Genomic DNA, 19,913 nt, shown 5'->3' with positions numbered 1-19,913 from the left:
GTGCTGTGGCTGATCCCATATTGCGTGGTGGTGATGCTGTAGACACATTTGAGGAAAACATAGCAGCTGAGGGTTCAGGTTCTGGGGGATCCTTACCCCCAAGTGGGACTGTAACAACGGGGGTTCAAAATGACCCACCTTGGGCTACCTTCTCCACGCTATTAAATACGCTGGTAACTAGACTAACGCCCACTATGGGACCTCCTGTGCCGGTACAACCGCTTATGGTCCCCGCGGTTAACCCGCCATGAGTAGATCAACTGTCCACTCAGTTACAGCAATTGAACCAATCACTGACTACTCAGAAGTCTAACCCTCGCCCGCCTAAGACCAAGGGGTCCTCTAAGCGGGCCATTACTTCCTCACAATCCACCAACGTCCCAGACACCTCGTCTGATGAGGATGGCGTTTATACTGACCCCACAGATTCTGATCCCGACACTTCTGATGGGGAATCTGTTTCACAGGTGGATGTTCCTGACTTGTTGGAGGCTATTAGGACCATTCTCTCAAATTACTGATGACCCGGAGTCTGATGCTGCCCCTAAGAAACTGGACACGTTTAAACGTCAGAAAGTGGTTAAATAAGTTTTACCTCATTCTGTCCATTTAGTTGACATACGTCAGGAGTCCTGGGAAAATCCACAAGAAGATGCTGGCTCGCTACCCCCTCGCTGCAGAGCTAAGCAAAAATTGAGTATCCACAGCTCTGCCGGTAACTACCGTCACGTCTCTAAAAGAACCGACGGATAAGCGTGTGGAGGGTTGTTTAAAGGCAGTTTACACCCTACCTGGTGCTGCGCATAGGCCCACCATTGCAGCGACTTAGGCTGTAGAGGCTGTTGAAGCGTGGGCTCAGGAGCTGAAGGCGGAGTTGTCTTCCAACGCTTCTGATCATGCTAGACAATGTCTGTCTTATATTGCCACAGCTTCTCATTACATTAAGGAGGCGGCTACTGATACCGTATCCTTCAAGAATCGTCCCCCTCATCGATTTTGCCTGACAGACGTCCCTTCGGATCAGGTGAAGACAAAAACTCTTCATTCGGTGGTACAGTCCCTCCTGGACATAGGAGTGGTAGTACAGGTCCTTCTGGCTCAGAGGGGCAAGGGGTACTATTCACCGCTGTTCCTAGTCCCGAAACCGAATGGGTCCTCCCGGCCCATTCTCAACCTCAAGTCCTTGAACAAATTTGTAAGGGTCTCCAAGGGGTCAGGATCCTACCGTACCTGGACGACTTGTTGATCGACTGGCAAATTCCCCAGAAATTCTCCTACGCCATCTGGATCTGACTATCCAGTTTCTGCAAGCCCACGGGTGGCTCATCAACTGGAAGAAATCTTCCCTGGTCCCTGTTCAGAGCATGGTGCACCTGGGGGCGTTGTTGGACACTCACAACCAGCGGATAAAGTCCTGAAGCTTCAGGACAGGATTCGATGCTTCCTATCCCATCCGCAAGTGTCGATACATTCGGCAATGCAAGTGCTAGGTCTCATGGTGTCGGTTTTCGACATGGTGGAGTACGCTTAATTCCATTCCCGCCCTCTGCAGAAGCTGATTCTTGCCAAGTGGGACGGCCTGCCTCACCGGATCAGGTCTCAAATGATCTCCTTGTCTCCGGAGGTCTGTCTGTCACTGAGCTGGTGGCTTCAGGACCAACGATTGAGCAGGGGTCGTCCCTTCTGGATCTCCAACTGGTTCCTTCTGACGACTGATGCCAGTCTGAGAGGTTGGGGCGCGGTGTTGGAGCAACACTCCCTTCAGGGTCGCTGGACCAAGGAGGAGTCTCTCCTCCCGATAAACATTCTGGAATTGCGGGCGGTGTTCAACTCATTGAACTTGGCCCAGCATTTAATACAGAACAGACCTGTTCAAGTACAGTCGGACAACGCCACCACGGTGGCGTACATCAATCATCAAGGCGGCACTCAAAGCCACATGGCATTGAGGGAAGTATCACAGATTCTTAAGTGGGCGGAACACCATCTGCCAGCCATATCGGCAGTGTTCATTCCGGGGGTCCTAAACTAGGAAGCGGACTTTCTCAGTCGTCAGGACGTACATGCCGGAGAGTGGAGCCTCCATCCAGAAGTGTTACAACTCCTCGTGGACAAGTGGGGCCTTCGAGACGTGGACCTGATGGCATCTCCACACAATCACAAGGTTTCGGTCTTAAGAGCAAAGGACAAGGGATCCTCAAGCAGCGTTCGTGGACGCACTGGCAATTCAATGGAACTTTCGGCTGCCATATGTGTTCCCTCCGGTGTCACTCCTGCTCAGAGTAATAAGGAAGTTCAAGCAAGAAGGAGGAATCCTACTTCTGATCGCTCCAGCGTGGCCCAGACGGCAATGGTTCTCACTCATTCAGGGTCTCTCGATAGAGCGTCCCCTTCAACTTCCGCAGCGCCCAGATCTCCTCGTTCAGGGCCCCTGTGTATTTCAGGATTTAGCCCGATTGGCCTTGACGGCGTGGCTCTTGAAGCTTCCGTCTTAAGGGCCAAAGGATTTTCTGAGGCGGTCATTCACACCATGTTGAAGACCTGGAAACCGACTTTTGCTCAGATTTATCATAGGGTCTGGAATTCTTACATTGCTTGGTGCGCATCTAACAATCATGATGCTTACAAGTTTAGTACTGTCAAACTTTTGTCCTTTCTACAACAGGGCCTGGACTTGGGCCTTCGTCTGGCCTCCATCAAGGTTCATATTTCTGACTTGTCGGTTTGGTTCCAGAGAAAAATTGCAACTTTACAGGATGTTCATACATTCACTCAGGGTGTGTTGCGGATTCAACCCTGTGGCTCCTTGGGACTTGTCGATGGTTCTGGAGGCATTGCAGGGGTCTCCGTTTGAGCCTCTTGAATCGGCAGACCTTAAGTGGCTTTCTCTTAAGGTGTTGTTTCTGCTGGCTATTGCCTCTGCCAGACGGGTGTCTGATTTGGGTGCCTTGTCCTGTAAGTCACCATATCTGATTTTTTAGACTGGGCGGTTCTAAGAACACGTCCCGGGTACCTACCTAAGGTGGTGTCTTCTTTCCACCTTAATCAGGAGATTGTGGTTCCGGCCTTTGCCTCTCCTGATTTGTCTTCCAAAGAGCGGTCTTTGGATGTGGTATGTGCTCTCTGTATCTATGTGAAGAGGACATCTCCTATCAGGAAGTCTGATTCTCTCTTTGTACTATTTGGTTTTCACAAACGTGGCTGGCCTGCTCACAAGCAGGCCTTGGCCAGATTGATTAGAATGGTGATTGCACATGCTTATGTACAGGCTGGTCGTCCAGCTCCTGTTACTATAAAGGCCCATTCTACTCGGTCTGTTGGACCTTCTTGGACATCCCGCCATGGTGCGATCCTTGAACAGTTGTGCAAGGCGGCTACGTGGTCCTCAGTGAACACGTTCATAAGGTTTTATGCCTTCGATACTTCCGCCTCCCAGGATGCTTCCTTTGGACGGCAGGTTCTTGTGACCGCAACAGTGCGTCCCCTCCCATAAGGAACTGCTTTACGACATCCCCAATGTCATTCCCTGTGGAGCCCAGTGTACCCCGCAGCAGAAAATGAGATATATGGTAATAACTTACCGTTGTTAAATCTTTTTCTGCAAGGTACACTGGGCTCCACAGGGCTCCCATCCTAACGCACTTAGTTTCTTTGGGTTGGTATGTCATTAGCCGGCGACACTTTCTCCTGTCGTGAGAATGTGGTGTATGTGGCTACTAACAGTTGTGGTCTCTTTTGCCTGCTACTGCATTGGACTGGTTAACAAAAACTGAATTCCTATGCACGGAGGCAGGTTATAGAGGAGGCGACGCTATGCATTCTGGGAAGAAGGTCAAAGCTTTTAGCCTGTTGGTGCCTCGGATCAAGATCCTACTCTACACCCCAATGTTATTCCCTGTGGAGCCCAGTATACCTCGCAGAAAGAGATTTAACAACGGTAAGTTCTTACCATAAATCTTGTTATTTCAAACTTTTGTGATAATTTAATGTCTTTCACATATTTTAAGCTTATTATTATCATTTGATGCTGCTGCTGAAGAGGAACATGCATTCCTTTTATGAAGTGAACTAGAAAAAATATTGTTTTGTTGATTTTCTTAGATGTGTAGTGCCTCAGTAAATACAATTTTCATGAATCACTCAAAAATGAAAGCTCTAGCAAGTGAACCCATCATGGGGCCTAATTAGAGTTGATCGCAGCAGCAAATTTGTTAGCAGTTGGGCAAAACCATGGGGGTCATTCCGAGTTGTTCGCTCGCTAGCAGATTTTAGCAGCATTGCACACGCTAGGCCGCCGCCCTCTGGGAGTGTATCTTAGCTTAGCAGAATAGCGAACAAAAGATTAGCAGAATTGCCAATAGAAAATTCTTAGCAGTTTCTGAGTAGCTCCAGACCTACTCACAGATTGCAATCACCTTAGTCTGTTTCGTTCCTGGTTTGACATCACAAACACGCCCTGCGTTCGGCCAGCCACTCCCCCGTTTCTCCAGACACTCCTGCGTTTTTCCCTGACACGCCTGCGTTTTTCCGCACACTCCCAGAAAACGGCCAGTTTCCGCCCAGAAACACCCACTTCCTGTCAGTCACACTCCGATCACTTCAACGATGAAAATTCTTAGTTCGGACGTGAGTAAATCTACTAAGTTTTGTGCTAAAATACTTACCGCATGCGCACTGCGTACCATGCGCATTTTTGCCTTAATCGCTCCGTTGTGAAAATCGGCAACAAGCGAACAACTCGGAATGACCCCCCATGTGCACTGCAGGGGAAGGGCAGATATAACATGTGCAGAGAGGGTTATATTTGGGTGGGGTGTGTTGAAACCGAAATCTAAATTGTAGTGTGAAATAAAAGCAGCCAGTATATACCCTGCTCAGAAACAATATAACCCACCCAAATCTAACTCTCTCATGCAAATGTTATTTCTCTTACGTCCTAGAGGATGCTGGGGTCCACATTAGTACCACGGGGTATAGACGGGTCCACCAGGATCCATTGGCACTTTAAGAGTTTGAGAGTGTGGGCTGGCTCCTCCCTCTATGCCCCTCCTACCAGACTCCGTTTAGAGAATAAGCCCGGAGGACCGGTCACAGCTAGGGGAGCTCTCCAGAGTTTCTCTAGTAAAGTTTATTTTAGAGTTTATTATTTTACAGGGAGGCTGCTGGCAACAGCCTCCCTGCTTCGTGGGACTAAGGGGGGGAGTAGTGTCCGCCCTGCGGGGTCTAAGCCACTATCTACGCTGACAGGACACTGAGCTCCTGAGGGGATAGATCGTTCCCCGCCACAGGGGATCGCTCAACCCAGCAGCATGCCGCCACCCCCTTACAGAGCTGAAGATCAGTGGCGAGTGAGTCTCCGACCCCCCTAGCAAGCGGGATGCCGGTGTAAGATGGCGGCATCAGGGTAGGATTAACTGCGCTCCGGAGGCTCAGCGGTACATAGTGCGGCGCTGTGAGGGGCATCCTGAGCCAGCGACTACACACTACACTGGTCACACAGCCTGTCGGGGTCAGAGGTCCAGGGATCTAAGCCAGCAAAACCAGTATAATCCTAGGAAGAGCGGGAAGACAGCGCCATTTTGGGGGCGGAGCTTCTCCTCAGAGCGGACCCAACAGCGTTCAGCGCCATTTTCCTGCCTGCACAGCGCTGTCCAGGAAGAGCAATTCCCTCTGTCAAAGTCGAAAAATATCATGCTGCACGTTGCCATATATTAACCCCATGCGCTTGCCCGCTGCACGTGCACATTCTCTCCCCTGCGTGCGCATATTCGCAGTTGCGTGACGGCGCCTCCACGGTCGTGCGCTCAGGCGCGTGGTATGTGCATTTACGGTAGAGTTTGTGTGCGTCTGGTGGGCGACTTGATCGTTACATAGTTAATCCGAATAGTATGTTTTATAGGTAATGGTCCAATTAATAATAACTGTAAGTTTGTTTAGTATAACTGGTTCATGAACAAAGGAATTCCTCTTTGCATGATACGAAGGGTCAGATAGGGTCTGAGCGATGGTGTTTGGTACCTAACCGAAGAGTATTTTATTAGGAACAATCCGGTGCTGGTTAGGTAGAGATTAATTGCTCCTGCGTATAGTTATGTCTATAAATAGTTTCTGGACATTTACTGTATTTGCGGTTCATTGTCCATGTGGTGGGAATCCTGAGATTCCCTCCCACCTGAACAGTCTGGAATAGTCACAGCCCACCTGTTCAAACAAACCTATGAACTTTTGTTGTAATGTGAAGACAGATTCCTGTGTCCAATGAACAATGAGATATAGGTCCCTTTGTAGTGTACTGTATGCAGTGTATATAAGGAACAGCCAGACTGGACCAGCTCAGTCTACTCTCCACAAAAGGTTTTCATCATTGACTAACTAGGGAGCTGGTGACCAGGACTGCGCAGCGATCATTCCCCAGTGTGTAAGTTCGCTCTGTGACCACCTTATTCTCTGACTGTATTTTGCCACGTTCTCTCTCTCTCTGTTAGTGTTAGGATTGTGACGCTATTGTATATTTATGTGTAGTTATTCTGTTAGATATTGATGTTAGCCTGTAGTGTGTAAGATGTTAACTGTATTTTCCCTTTTTGCATAACTAAATCTCGTTAGTAAAGGTTTTGGAACCTTAGCAAGGTATTGTGTGTTTATTACATTGCTGAGGGTATTCGGAGCGTCTCAATCGCTCAAGCAGCTTTTATATTAACAAGGTTAAGAAGGTCTATAAGCAGTACATTATTACAGTGTTACAGTACCAAGGTATACAGTGTGAACATATTCTGTGTTTAAAGTTTATAAAGGTTGCTGTCTGTGTGTACGCTCGCTGTGTGTATTCCGTACACCCAGCGTAGCGTGTGTACGTAATTTGCGTACCACGTGCGAGGCCTTCATATGCAAATAGCGTACGGAGAGCGTATCACGTGCACGTGGTTTAGCGGCCATTACGGCTACACTGTATTAGTATATAGCTAATGTTAAAAGGTAGATAACTGACTCTATCACCTCCTAAGCAACTCCAGCTATGTCTCACGGTACCAGGGGGTTGTAGATGGGGGGGTGGGGATGCTGCAAAACAACTGTGTAACCTATTAAGGTGCACAGTCAGCGCTGATAGGGGGTCTCCCTTTATATTAAAAGCGCTGTGTGTGGGTTTGCTCCAATCTCTGTGTCTCTCTCTTGCCATTCTTGGGGGTGAAACTCTGTCTGTCATCCCCTGTGTGTGTGTGGAGTGTCTGCACTGGTTTAGCACAGATTCCAGCAAGGGAGCTTGAGTGGTTATCCTCTATCAAATCTATGATTTCTCAGATTTCAAATAGGGTTGCGCAAAATGAATCTGCAACTCAGGCTTTACGAGACTCTATGGCAGTCTGACCCAGTTCTGGTACATCAGGGCTCCCCGCTGTATATTCACATAAACGTGCTCTTGCACAGATCATGCAGGATGATACTGATACCGATTCTGATACCACAGACTGTGATGGGGATGTGTTGCGGGGGGCTGCATCTCTTGCAAAAGGGCCGCAGTTGATGATAGAGGCTATTAGGGATGTGTTAAATATTGCTTATACAACACCTGAGCAGGTTGAGGAGGCTTACTTCACTGAAAATAAGAAAGCCTTGCTAACCTTCACTGTGTCAAAGGAATTAAATGCTATATTTGAAAAGGCTTGGGAAAACCCAGATAAAAAATTCCAGATACCTAAAAGGCTACTGGTAGCGTTCCCGGTAGAGGATAGGAAAAAATGGGAAAACCCGCCTATTGTTGACGCGTCAGTATCCGGACTCTCAAAAAAGATGGTTTTACCTGTTCCAGGATCTACCACATTGAAAGAGTCGGCTGATCTTAAAATTGATAATACGCTCAAATTCATGTACACGGCTTCTGGTGCAATACTACGTCCCACTATTGCCTGTTCTTGGATTGCCAAAGCTATAGTAAAGTGGTCAGGTACGTTACTTGAAGACTTGGATACTATGGAGAAATGTGATGTTGAATTGTTTTTACGTAACATTCAGGATTCGGCAGGATTTCTGGTAGAATCCATGAAAGACCTGGGTTCCATGGCTGTGGGAATTTCTTCCATGTCTGTATCAGCTCGTCGAGGTCTGTGGTTGCGCCAGTGGTCTGCCGACGCAGAATCCAGTGAAGTGTGGAGACCCTACCCTACACAGATCAGGCTGTCTTTGGGGAAGCGTTAGATGCGTGGATCTCCACAGCTACGGCTGGTAAGTCACCCTTTCTTCCCTCAGCTACACCTGCTCCGAAGAAACCATTTTCTTCAGCTACATCACAGCCCTTTCAGTTTCCCAAGCCCAGAAAGGCCATGCCGTCCAACACCTTTTTTCGGGTAGGTCGGCCCAAGTCCAAGAAACCTGCGGCTGCAGGTTCCCAGGAACAGAAACCTGCTTCAGGTACACACCACAGTTCTCCGCATGACGGTGGACTGCAAGCCCCAGAGGTGGGGCCGGTGGGAGCGAGACTCAGGCATTTCAGTCACGTCTGGATGTCATCCGGCCTGAACCCCTGGGTGCAAGGTATTGTGTCTCAGGGGTACATGCTGGAATTTCAAAATCTCCTTTCTCACCGATTTTTCAAATCAGGCTTGCCAGCTCTGCTGGCGGACAGGACTGTCCTGCAAGAAGCCATCCAGATGTTGGTGGAGGTACAGGTTACTGTGCCAGTACCACCTCATATGCAAAACAAAGGTTACTATTAGAACCTTTTCGTGGTACCGAAACTGGATGGTTCGGTCAGGCCCATTCTGACCGAACCTCACTAAACCCCTTTCTGTAGGAGTTCAAGTTCAAAATGGAGTCTGTAAGGGCAGTGATATCAGGTCTGGAAGAGGGAGAATTCCTGGTATCCCTGGATATCAAGGATGCGTACCTCCACATTCCGATTTGGCTGCCGCATCAAGCTTATCTTCGATTCGCACTGTTGGACTGTTGGACTGTCATTTTCAGTTCCAGGCCCTGCCATTCGGCCTCTCCACAGCACCGAGGGTATTCACCAAGGTGATGGCGGAAATGATGATTCTCATCCGCAGACAGGGGGTGAACATAATTCCATATCTGGACGATCTGCTGATAAAAGCATCGTCCAAGGAGAAGCTGAAACGGTCCATAGCTCTCACGACCCAGCTTCTCAGGAAACATGGCTGTATCTTGAATCACATTTGGAACCAAACAGGAGGTTGTCCTTTCTGGGAATGATCCTCGACACGGAAGTGCAGAGGGTGTTTCTTCCAGAGGAAAAAGAGTTGGTGATACAAACAATGGTCTGGGATGTCCTGAAGCCAACCCGGGTGTCTGTTCATCAGTGCATTCACCTTCTGGGAAAGATGGTGGCCTCTTACGAGGCCCTGCAGTACGGGAGGTTTTCAATCTCGGTCCTTCCAACTGGATCTCCTGGACAAGTGGTCGGGATCCCATCTACATATGCACCAGAGAATATGTCTGTCACCAAAAGCCAGGATTTCACTTCTCTAGTGGCTGCAACTGCCTCACCTTCTGGAGGGCCGCAGGTTTGGGATTCAGGACTGGATCCTTCTAACCATGGATGCAAATCTCCGGGGCTGGGGCACAGTCACTCAAGGGAAAACCTTCCAAGAAAGGTGGTCAAGTCTTGGAGCCGGCCTGCCGATAAACATTCTGGAACTAGGATATACCTACAATGGTCTTCTTCAAGTGGCCCATCTTCTGAGAAATCGGGCCGTTCAAGTGCAGTCGGACAATGTGACAACAGTGGCTTACATAAACGGACAGGGCGGAACGAAGAGCAGAGCTGTAATGTCAGAGGTAACAGGAATCATCCTCTAGGCCGAAAAACACGCGTTGGCCCTGTCAGCAATCTTCATTCCGGGAGTAGACAACTGGGAAGCGGACTTCCTGAGCAGATACGATCTCCATCCAGGGGAGTGGGGTTTCCATCCGGAGGTGTTCAATGGAGGTAACAGATCGACATGATGGCCTCTCGTCTCAACAAGAAGCTTTGGCGGTATTATTCCAGGTCGAGGGATTCGCAAGCAGTGGCGGTCGACGCCCTAGTGACTCCGTGGGTGTTCCAGTCGGTGTACATTTTTCCTCCACTTCCACTCATCCCAGGAGTTCTAAAGCTCATAAAGAGAACAAGGGTTCAAGCAATCCTCATTGCACTAGACTGGCCAAGAAGTGCTTGGTACGCGGATCTTCTGGATCTACTGCAAGAAGAGCCGTGGCCTCTTCCTCTTCAGGAGGACCTACTGCAGCAGGGGCCGTTCCCCTATAAAGACTTACCGCGGCTACGTTTGACGGCATTGAGGTTGAACGCCTGATACTAGCTCGAAAGGGCATTCTGAGCAAGGTTATTCCTACCCTGATACAGGCTAGGAAAGGAGTAACGTCTAAACATTGAATTTGGAAAAAGTATGTTTCTTGGTGTGAATCCAAGAAGTTTCCTATGGTGGAGTTTCAACTGGGACGGTTTCTCCTCTTCTTGCAGGCAGGTATGGATATGGGCCTGAGGTTGGGATCTGTGAAGGTCCAGATTTCGGTCCTATCCATTTTCTTCAAGAAACAATTGACTGCCCTCCCTGAGGTTCAGACTTTTTTGAAGGGAGTACTGCACATCCGACCTCCCTTTGTACTGCCTACTGCGCCTTGGGACCTTAACGTGGTGTTGCAGTTCCTCCAATCGGACTGGTTCGAGCCTTTACAGGAGGTTGAGGTCAAATTTCTTACATGGAAGGCTGTCACTTTGTTGGCCTTAGCTTCTGCTAGACGTGTGTCGGAGTTGGGGGCTTTGTCCTGTAGAAGCCCAAACTTGATCTTCCATGAAGATAGAGTTGAGCTCCGGACACGTCAGCAGTTTTTTCCAAAGGTTGTGTCGGCATTTCATATCAACCAACCTATTGTGGTGCCAGTGGCTACTGACTCCTCAATTTCATCAAAGTCCTTGGATGTTGTAAGGGCTCTGAAAATCTATGTGAAGAGGACTGCTCGTCACAGAAAAATCGGACTCTGTTTGTCCTGTATGATCCCAAGAAAATTGGGTGTCCTGCTTCTAGGCAGACGATCTCTCGCTGGATCAGGTTCACTATCCAGCATGCATATTCTACTGCAGGATTGCCGTGTCCTACGTCTGTCAAGGCCCACTCTACTCGTAAGGTGGGGTCTTCCTGGGCAGCTGCCCGGGGTGTCTCGGCTTTACAGCTTTGCCGAGCGGCTACTTGGTCTGGGTCGAACACGTTTGCAAAGTTTCACAAGTTCGATACTTTGGCCGCTGAGGACCTGAAGTTTGGTCAATCAGTGCTGCAGGAGCCTCCCTCCCATTCTGGGAGCTTTGGTACATCCCCATGGTACTAATGTGGACCCCAGCATCCTCTAGGACATAAGAGAAAATAGGATTTTGGTTACCTATCGGTAAATCCTTTTCTCGTAGTCGGTAGAGGATGCTGGTCGCCCGCCTAGCACTTTGTTCTCATGCTATTGTTATTTGGTACAGTACAACGTTTTTGTTGAGTACTACATTGTCACTTGTTAAGTAATGTTTCCACGGTTGCTGAGTTTTCAAGCTAAGTTAGCTTGATGTGCCTTGTATGTTTGAGCTGGTATGAATCTCGCCACTATCTATGTTAAATCCTTCTCTCGAACATGTCCGTCTCCTCGGGCACAGTTTCCAGACTGAGTCTGGTAGGAGGGACATAGAGGGAGGAGCCAGCCCACATTCTCAAACTCTTAAAGTGCCAATGGCTCCTGGTGGACCCGTCTATACCCCATGGGACTAATGTGGACCCCAGCATTCTCTACGAAATCCGAGAAAAGGATTTACCGGTAGGTAACCAAAATTCTATTATTTTTAGGAAAAATCAGCGGGACTTGCTCTGACCCCCCCCCTCCAGTGACTAATAAAGCAATTGGAAAATTCCAATTAGCTTAATTAGTCCTTAATTTATCACCTTCCCAAGCTGAAAACCCCAAGTGCATTTTTTTTAATTTGGATATGGCGGGTACTGGGAGCGCACATACCCGAGGTAATCCAAAATTGTGCGCAAGGCTTAAAACGTTTTTTGCTGACAAAACCTTGTGCCCAACTGAATATCACCCAGTTAAGAAAAGAAAAATACATGCATGTGCTTTTAGTTCACTTTCTTTCATTTTGTACTGCAGAGAAGAAACCCATAATACTGTAGTAGTAACCCTTGCAGTAGACCCTTTTCAGTTGGCACAGCTTGATGACTTTTATATAATGGATGGTTCTAGCAGTTATTCTTTGGCTTCCATATTGGTGGCTGAACCACATAATCACGGGACAGCCTTAACATTGTACATTTGATACTAGCCTTTGGAGGATTTGTGAATTTATGTCTCTTGATGACTTTTTACTGGAACAGTCCATTAGGATTGCAATCTGTGGTCATTATGAAGTTCTATGTGCTTAGAAGGATCTGCTTAATAGCCTTTATAAGGACCTAACAGTCAATTAAAGTTTTATAGGCTCATGTTGTACAAAATAATTTTATAGTTGTTTCTAGCCCTTTAGTTTGTAGTTTTATAACCATTCAACATCATAAACATATAAGACAGAAGTGCTAATGTAGGTCTATGTTTCCCTTTAGCTTGTGAAGGCAACATGGTCGATACAGTACAAGAAAAGGATTCTGAGTTTGAAGATTCCGCAGAAGATGACATGGGGCTAAGTAAGTCAATTAAGTGTATCACATTTTAAAACATAAATAAAATCTGCAAATATATTTTATTGCTACCAAATACTTAACAACATACCTCTCTTTTAAAGGAATTATCATCTAAAATATAAATGTAAAAAAATTAAAATTAGATATAGATATATATATATATATATATATATATATATATATATATATAAAATTATCTATCTTTCCAAACATATGCCATACTCCACTTACCCTTTATCTTTAAAATCGTGATTACTTTTATTGTTTTTGGACCTTTTGATGTGCACACATAGCTAATCAGTTTACATAATTCATACGTTGATCCATACTTCTACAAAATGAAATACCTCTTCTTCATATTACTACAACAATACAATATATGGTTTGCTATTGGTTTGCTACTGGTTGACTTTGCTTGATTTGTTCTTGTGCTATTCAATGTGCTTAAATCCACTATAGATCTTCAGATGCACCTTTTGTCCCCTGAAAGATCAGATGAAAGACACAGGGACCATTGTGATTATCTGCTAGATGCTCTTGATGAACAACTCGACCAACTCCAGGTAGGAATGGCACAAACAAGGGTCAGTTTTGAAGTGACTAATCATCGAAACATTTTCAGAACCTTCTTTATTCTCTGTTTGTTCCTACCTACATAGAAATAGTTCACACTGGCTATTTCAAAGTGGAGATTACAGTCCTAGTGAATTCTATAACCCAAGGAGTTGGGGACTGGGTTTATCTTGACTGGTATTGAATGTGTTGGAATTAATACCACACTTCATAGTTTTTGTAAATTGAGTACATTGAAATTAGTGTTTTGTAATTTGCCCTTAAACATCAGCACTTGAAAACTTATTAACAACCTAAAAGTCTTCTCATCTCTCCCCTGAACTTGAGACCAAATCCCCACCAGGCCAATGATGAAGCAGTGAGAAGGTTTCCAGTTGCCTGGAGTATGCAGCCCCAACCTTCCCCTATCATGATACATCCTTTGGCAGTGACCCTCTGAATCAGGCCCATTGATGTCCTGAATAATTCCACCTGCTACTGTCTTAGCAGTAGATGTCTGTAGAGCATAGATGTTTGCTAAGGCTCAGTACGTGGCCATGAGCGATCTCAGCCCAACCACCAGGGGCCAAATTTTATCATTGATTTTTTTGATTTGTTCAAACTAGCTAGGAGCATTTGTGTAGGATAGGGTATAAAGACAATCCTCGATAAGTAATTCTATGAATACAGGGCTTTATACCATGAAGCATCAGTTCCATAGACTGACAACAGTAGTGGAATTAATCTACCAAGGTGATATTTGTATGGAGGAACTCCCCAAGCTTGGAGAGACATAAGACGTTTGTCATTGACTCGGAAAGAAGATCTAAAAGTATTTGATATGAAAAGAGTTATCTCTGACTAGACTGAGCGGTTATTTGACTAGACCCATATATGTGGGACACAGCAACGTATTGGAAGGGGTTACATACTATTTACCGGAGCGCGGGATGCTGGCTGTTGAGATCCCGACAGAGGCATCCCGCTCGCCAGAATGCCGGCAGCGGGGAGAGTACTAAGAGTCACCTTCCGGGCTCACTGCGTTTGCCACGCTGCGCTTGTCATGCTGCTGGCTTGGCAGCTAACTGCGCTCACCACAGGTTCTATTCTCACTCTATAGGTGTCGGCATTGTTTGCTGTTGGGATTCCGGTGTCTGTATCCTGACCGCCAGCAAATTGATTGCATGGCATAATGGAGGTATATTTACTTTCTGTTGGTTTACCAAAGCTGCGAATGATCAGTGATTTTGACTGATGGATTTAAAGCAGCAAGTGTAATAAATGCTAACCAGCCTAGTCTCAGTTACTCCAGAATGGGCTCCAATATACACATAGAGCCTCACAAGTCCGAAACTGGGGTCCTGTGAGATTGTAGACTGCAGAGCATGCCACACGCCACATGCTCCCAGGACAGCAGCACGGGTACAGCCCATGATATAGAGTGTTCCTGGTACAGACTCGCTGTATATTAGCTTGCGTAGCTCGATATGTTATATATTGTCCTGATGAGTGCATAAGGAAAGGAGAATGTACTTTTTTATATCTCATGTGTCTGGCTTCATAGCTTTTGTTTGATGGTTAACCAAATGCTTTAATTTAACATACAGCTTAATCCCCAGGGAGGCTTTCATTAAACAAGACGATTAACCTATTAACTGGCATGGTCAGATCACATTAGACCGCGCCACCCCACTGTGTCCCGCAGTTTTGATGAGGAGATCCATTTCTGCAGATGTGCATAATAATTCAGGTTGAGTATCCCATATCCAAATATTCCGAAATGCGGAATATTCCGAAATACAGAAAGTTTTGAGTGAGTGTGAGATAGTGAAATTTTTGTTTTCTGATGGCTCATTGTACACAAACTTTGTTTAATACACAAAGTTATTAAAAATATTGTATTAAATGACCTTCAGGCTCTGTGTATAAGGTGTCTATGAAATTTAAATGAATTGTGTGTATGTACACAAACTTTGTTTAATGCACAAAGTTATAAAAAATATTGGCTAAAATTACCTTCAGGCTGTGTGTATAATGTGTATATGAATCATAAATGCATTCTGTGCTTAGACTTAGGTCCCATCCCCACGACATTTCATTATGGTATGCAATTATTCCAAAATACGGAAAAATCCGATATCCAAAATACTTCTGGTCCCAAGCATTTTGGATATGGCATACTCAACCTGTATATTTAAATATTTTAAAAAATAGTTTTTAAACTATATTACAGAGGTTCTCAAACGTGGTCCTCAAGGCAGTTCCAGATTTTAGATATATCTATGACTCAGCACAGATCGTTAAATCAAATTGACGGAGGTGCTAAATCAGTCACCTGTGGTCAAACATGGATTAACTTAAAACCTGGACTGTTTGGGTGCCTTGAGGACCACGTTTGAGAACCTCTGATATATTAAATAAATAAAATTATATGAATGGTTTTGAAGGGAAAAATCTTCAGTTAAGTGGTTAAATAAATATAGGCAGAAATAAGTAATATTTCTACGTTTCCAGATGGACTGTTGGTAGGGCCTAGAATTCTTCTTTGCTCATACCGTAAAGGGGGGTACTCACGGAGCGATAATCTAAGCAATCTGACTAGATTGCTTATATTTTCTCTAACGTCCTAAGTGGATGCTGGGGACTCCGTAAGGACCATGGGGAATAGCGGCTCCGCAGGAGACTGGGCACAAAGTAAAAGCTTTATGACTAGCTGGTGTGCACTGGCTCCTCCCCCTATGACCCTCCTCCAAGCCTCAGTTAAGATTTTGTGCCCGAACGAGAAGGGTGCAATCTAGGTGGCTCTCCTGAGCTGCTTAGAGTAAAAGTTTAAATAGTTTTTTTTATTTTCAGTGAGACCTGCTGGCAACAGGCTCACTGCATCGAGGGACTAAGGGGAGAAGAAGCGAACTCACCTGCGTGCAGAGTGGATTGGGCTTCTTAGGCTACTGGACATTAGCTCCAGAGGGACGATCACAGGTTCAGCCTGGATGGGTCCCGGAGCCGCGCCGCCGGCCCCCTTACAGAGCCAGAAGAGCGAAGAGGTCCGGAAAAATCGGCGGCAGAAGACGTTTCTGTCTTCAAATAAGGTAGCGCACAGCACCGCAGCTGTGCGCCATTGCTCTCAGCACACTTCACACTCCGGTCACTGAGGGTGCAGGGCGCTGGGGGGGAGCGCCCTGAGACGCAATAAAACACGTTTTAAACCTTATATGGCTAAAGAAATGCATCACATATAGCTCCTGGGCTATATGGATGCATTTAACCCCTGCCAGTTTTCCTAGAAAAAGCGGGAGAAAAGGCTGCCGTGAAGGGGGCGGAGCCTATCTCCTCAGCACACAAGCGCCATTTTCCCTCACAGCTCCGTTGGAGGGAAGCTCCCTGGCTCTCCCCTGCAGTCACTACACTACAGAAAGGGTTAAAAAAGAGAGGGGGGCACTAATTAGGCGCAGTATTAACTATACAGCAGCTATAAGGGGAAAAACACTTATATAAGGTTATCCCTGTATATATATATATATAGCGCTCTGGTGTGTGCTGGCAAACTCTCCCTCTGTCTCCCCAAAGGGCTAGTGGGGTCCTGTCCTCTATCAGAGCATTCCCTGTGTGTGTGCTGTATGTCGGTACTTTTGTGTCGACATGTATGAGGAGAAAAATGATGTGGAGACGGAGCAGATTGCCTGTAATAGTGATGTCACCCCATAGGGGGTCGACACCTGAGTGGATGAACTGTTGGAAGGAATTACGTGACAGTGTCAGCTCTGTATAAAAGACAGTGGTTGACATGAGACAGCCGGCTACTCAGCTTGTGCCTGTCCAGACGTCTCATAGGCCGTCAGGGGCTCTAAAGCGCCCGTTACCTCAGATGGCAGATATAGACGCCGACACGGATACTGACTCCAGTGTCGACGGTGAAGAGACAAATGTGACTTCCAGTAGGGCCACACGTTACATGATTGAGGCAATGAAAAATGTTTTACACATTTCTGATAATACGAGTACCACCAAAAAGGGGTATTATGTTCGGTGAGGAAAAACTACCTGTAGTTTTCCTGAATCTGAGAAATTAAATGAGGTGTGTGATGATGCGTGGGTTTCCCCCGATAACAACTGATAATTTCTAAAATGTTATTGGCAGTATATCCTTTCCCGCCAGAGGTTAGAGTGCGTTGGGAAACACCCCCTAGGGTGGATAAAGCGCTCACACGCTTGTAAGGGCTCTACCTTCGCCTGAGATGGCCGCCCTTAAGGATCCTGCTGATAGAAAGCAGGAGGGTATCCTAAAAGGTATTTACACACATACTGGTGTTATACTGCGACCAGCAATCGTCTCAGCCTGGATGTGCAGTGCTGGGTTGGCGTGGTCGGATTCCCTGACTGAAAATATTGATACCCTAGATAGGGACAGTATATTTTTGCCTATAGAGCATTTAAAAGATGCATTTCTATATATGCGTGATGCACAGCGGAATATTTGCCGACTGGCATCAAGTCTAAGTGCGTTGTCCATTTCTACCAGTAGAGGGTTATGGACACGTCAGTGGTCAGGTGATGCGTATTCCAAACGACATTTGGAAGTATTGCTTTATTAAGGAGTTATCTGGGGTCGGTCTTTCAGACCTGGTGGCCACGGCAACAGCTGGGAATTCCACGTTTGTACCCCAGGTCGCCTCTCAACATGAGAAGACGCCGTATTATCAGGCGCAGTCATTTCGTGGACAAGCGGGCAAAAGGTTCCTCATTTCTGCCCCGTGACAGAGGGAGAGGAAAAAGGCTGCAGAAATCAGCCAGTTCCCAGGAACAGAAACCCTCTCCCGCCTCTGCCAAGCCCTCAGTATACGCTGGGGCTTTACAAGCAGAATCAGGCACGGTAGGGGGCCCGTCTCAATGAATTTCAGCGCGCAGTGGGCTCACTCGCAAGTAGACCCCTGGATCCTTCAGGTGATATCTCAGGGGTACAAATTAGAATTCGAGACGTCTCCCCCTCGCCGTTTCCTAAAGTCGGCTTTACCGATGTCTCCTTCTGACAGGGAGACAGTTTTGGAAGCCATTCACAAGCTGTATTCCCAGCAGGTGATAATCAAGATACCCCTCCTGCAACAGGGAACGAGGTATTATTCCACACTGTTGTGGTACCGAAGCCGGACGGCTCGGTGAGACCGATTCTAAATCTAAAATTTTTGAACACTTACATACAGAGGTTCAAATTCAAGATTGAGTCACTCAGAGCAGTGATTGCGAACCTGGAAGAAGGGGACTACATGATGTCTCGGGACATCAAGGATGCTTACCTTCATGTAAAAATTTACCCTTCTCACCAAGGGTACCTCAGGTTTATGGTACAGAACTGTCACTATCAGTTCAGACGCTGCCGTATGGATGGTCCACGGCACCCCGGGTCTTTACCAAGGTAATGGCCGAAATGATGATATTCCTTCGAAGGAAGGGAATTTTAGTTATCCCTTACTTGGACAATTCCCTGATAAGGGTAAGATCCAGGGAACAGTTGGAGGTCGGTGTAGCACTATCTCAGGTAGTGTTGCGGCAGCACGATTGGATTCTCAATATTCCAAAATCGCACCTGGTTCCGACGACGTGTCTTCTGTTCCTAGGGATGATCCTGGACACAGTCCAGAAAAAGGTGTTTCTCCCGGAGGAGAAAGCCAGGGAGTTATCCGAGCTAGTCAGGAACCTCCTAAAACCGAGCCAAGTCTCAGTGCATCAATGCACAAGGGTTCTGGGTAAAATGGTGGCTTCCTACGAAGCAATCCCATTCGGCAGATTCCACGCAAGAACTTTCCAGTGGGACCTGCTGGACAAATGGTCCGGGTCGCATCTTCAGATGCATCAGCGGATAACTCTGTCACCAAGGACAAGGGTGTCCCTCCTGTGGTGGTTGCAGAGTGCTCATCTTCTAGAGGGCCGCAGATTAGGCATTCAGGACTGGGTCCTGGTGACCACGAATGCCAGCCTGCGAGGCTGGGGAGCAGTCACACAGGGAAGGAATATCCAGGGCTTATGGTCAAGCCTGGAGACATCACTTCACATAAATATCCTGAAGCTAAGGGACATTTACAATGCTCTAAGCTTAGCAAGACCTCTGCTTCAAGGTCAGCCGGTGTTGATCCAGTCGGACAACATCACGGCAGTCACCCACGTAAACAGACAGGGTGGCACAAGAAGCAGGAGTGCAAGAAGCTGCAAGGATTCTTCGCTGGGCGGAAAATCATGTGATAGCACTGTCAGCAGTATTCATTCCGGGAGTGGACAACTGGGAAGCAGACTTCCTCAGCACGACCTCCACCCGGGAGAGTGGGGACTTCACCCAGAAGTCTTCCACATGATAAAAAACTCGACAGGTATTGCGCCAGGTCCAGGGACCCTCAGGCAATAAGCTGTAGACGCTCTGGTAACACCGTGGGTGTACCAGTCAGGGTATGTGTTCCCTCCTCTGCCTCTCATACCCAAGGTACTGAGATTGATAAGATGGAGAGGAGTAAGCACTATATTCGTGGTTCCGGATTGGCCAAGAAGGACTTGGTAACCGGAACTTCAAGAGATGCTCACGGAGGATCCGTGGCCTCTACCTCTAAGAAGGGACCTGCTCCAGCAAGGACCCTGTCTGTTCCAAGACTTACCGCGGCTGCGTTTGACGGCATGGCGGTTGAACGCCGGATCCTGAAGGAAAAAGGC

The 19,913-nt window shown here is 47.0% G+C and overlaps 1 protein-coding gene across 1 annotated transcript in view; it reads left to right on the top strand.

The window, feature by feature from the left end:
- The window catches only part of LOC135064304 (trichohyalin-like), a 242,588-nt gene that overhangs the window by 9,097 nt on the left and 213,578 nt on the right, over nt 1-19,913 (top strand). The window contains exons 2-3 of the mRNA XM_063964273.1: nt 12,591-12,671; nt 13,128-13,231. Of these exons, the coding sequence (XP_063820343.1) occupies nt 12,605-12,671; nt 13,128-13,231 (171 nt within the window). The 5' untranslated portion in view covers nt 12,591-12,604. The remainder of the gene's footprint in view (nt 1-12,590; nt 12,672-13,127; nt 13,232-19,913) is intronic.

Source organism: Pseudophryne corroboree, chromosome 1 (assembly GCF_028390025.1).
Source record: "Pseudophryne corroboree isolate aPseCor3 chromosome 1, aPseCor3.hap2, whole genome shotgun sequence".
NCBI classification, from domain to species: Eukaryota; Metazoa; Chordata; class Amphibia; order Anura; family Myobatrachidae; genus Pseudophryne; species Pseudophryne corroboree.
This window is presented reverse-complemented; position numbering and strand designations above follow the sequence as displayed.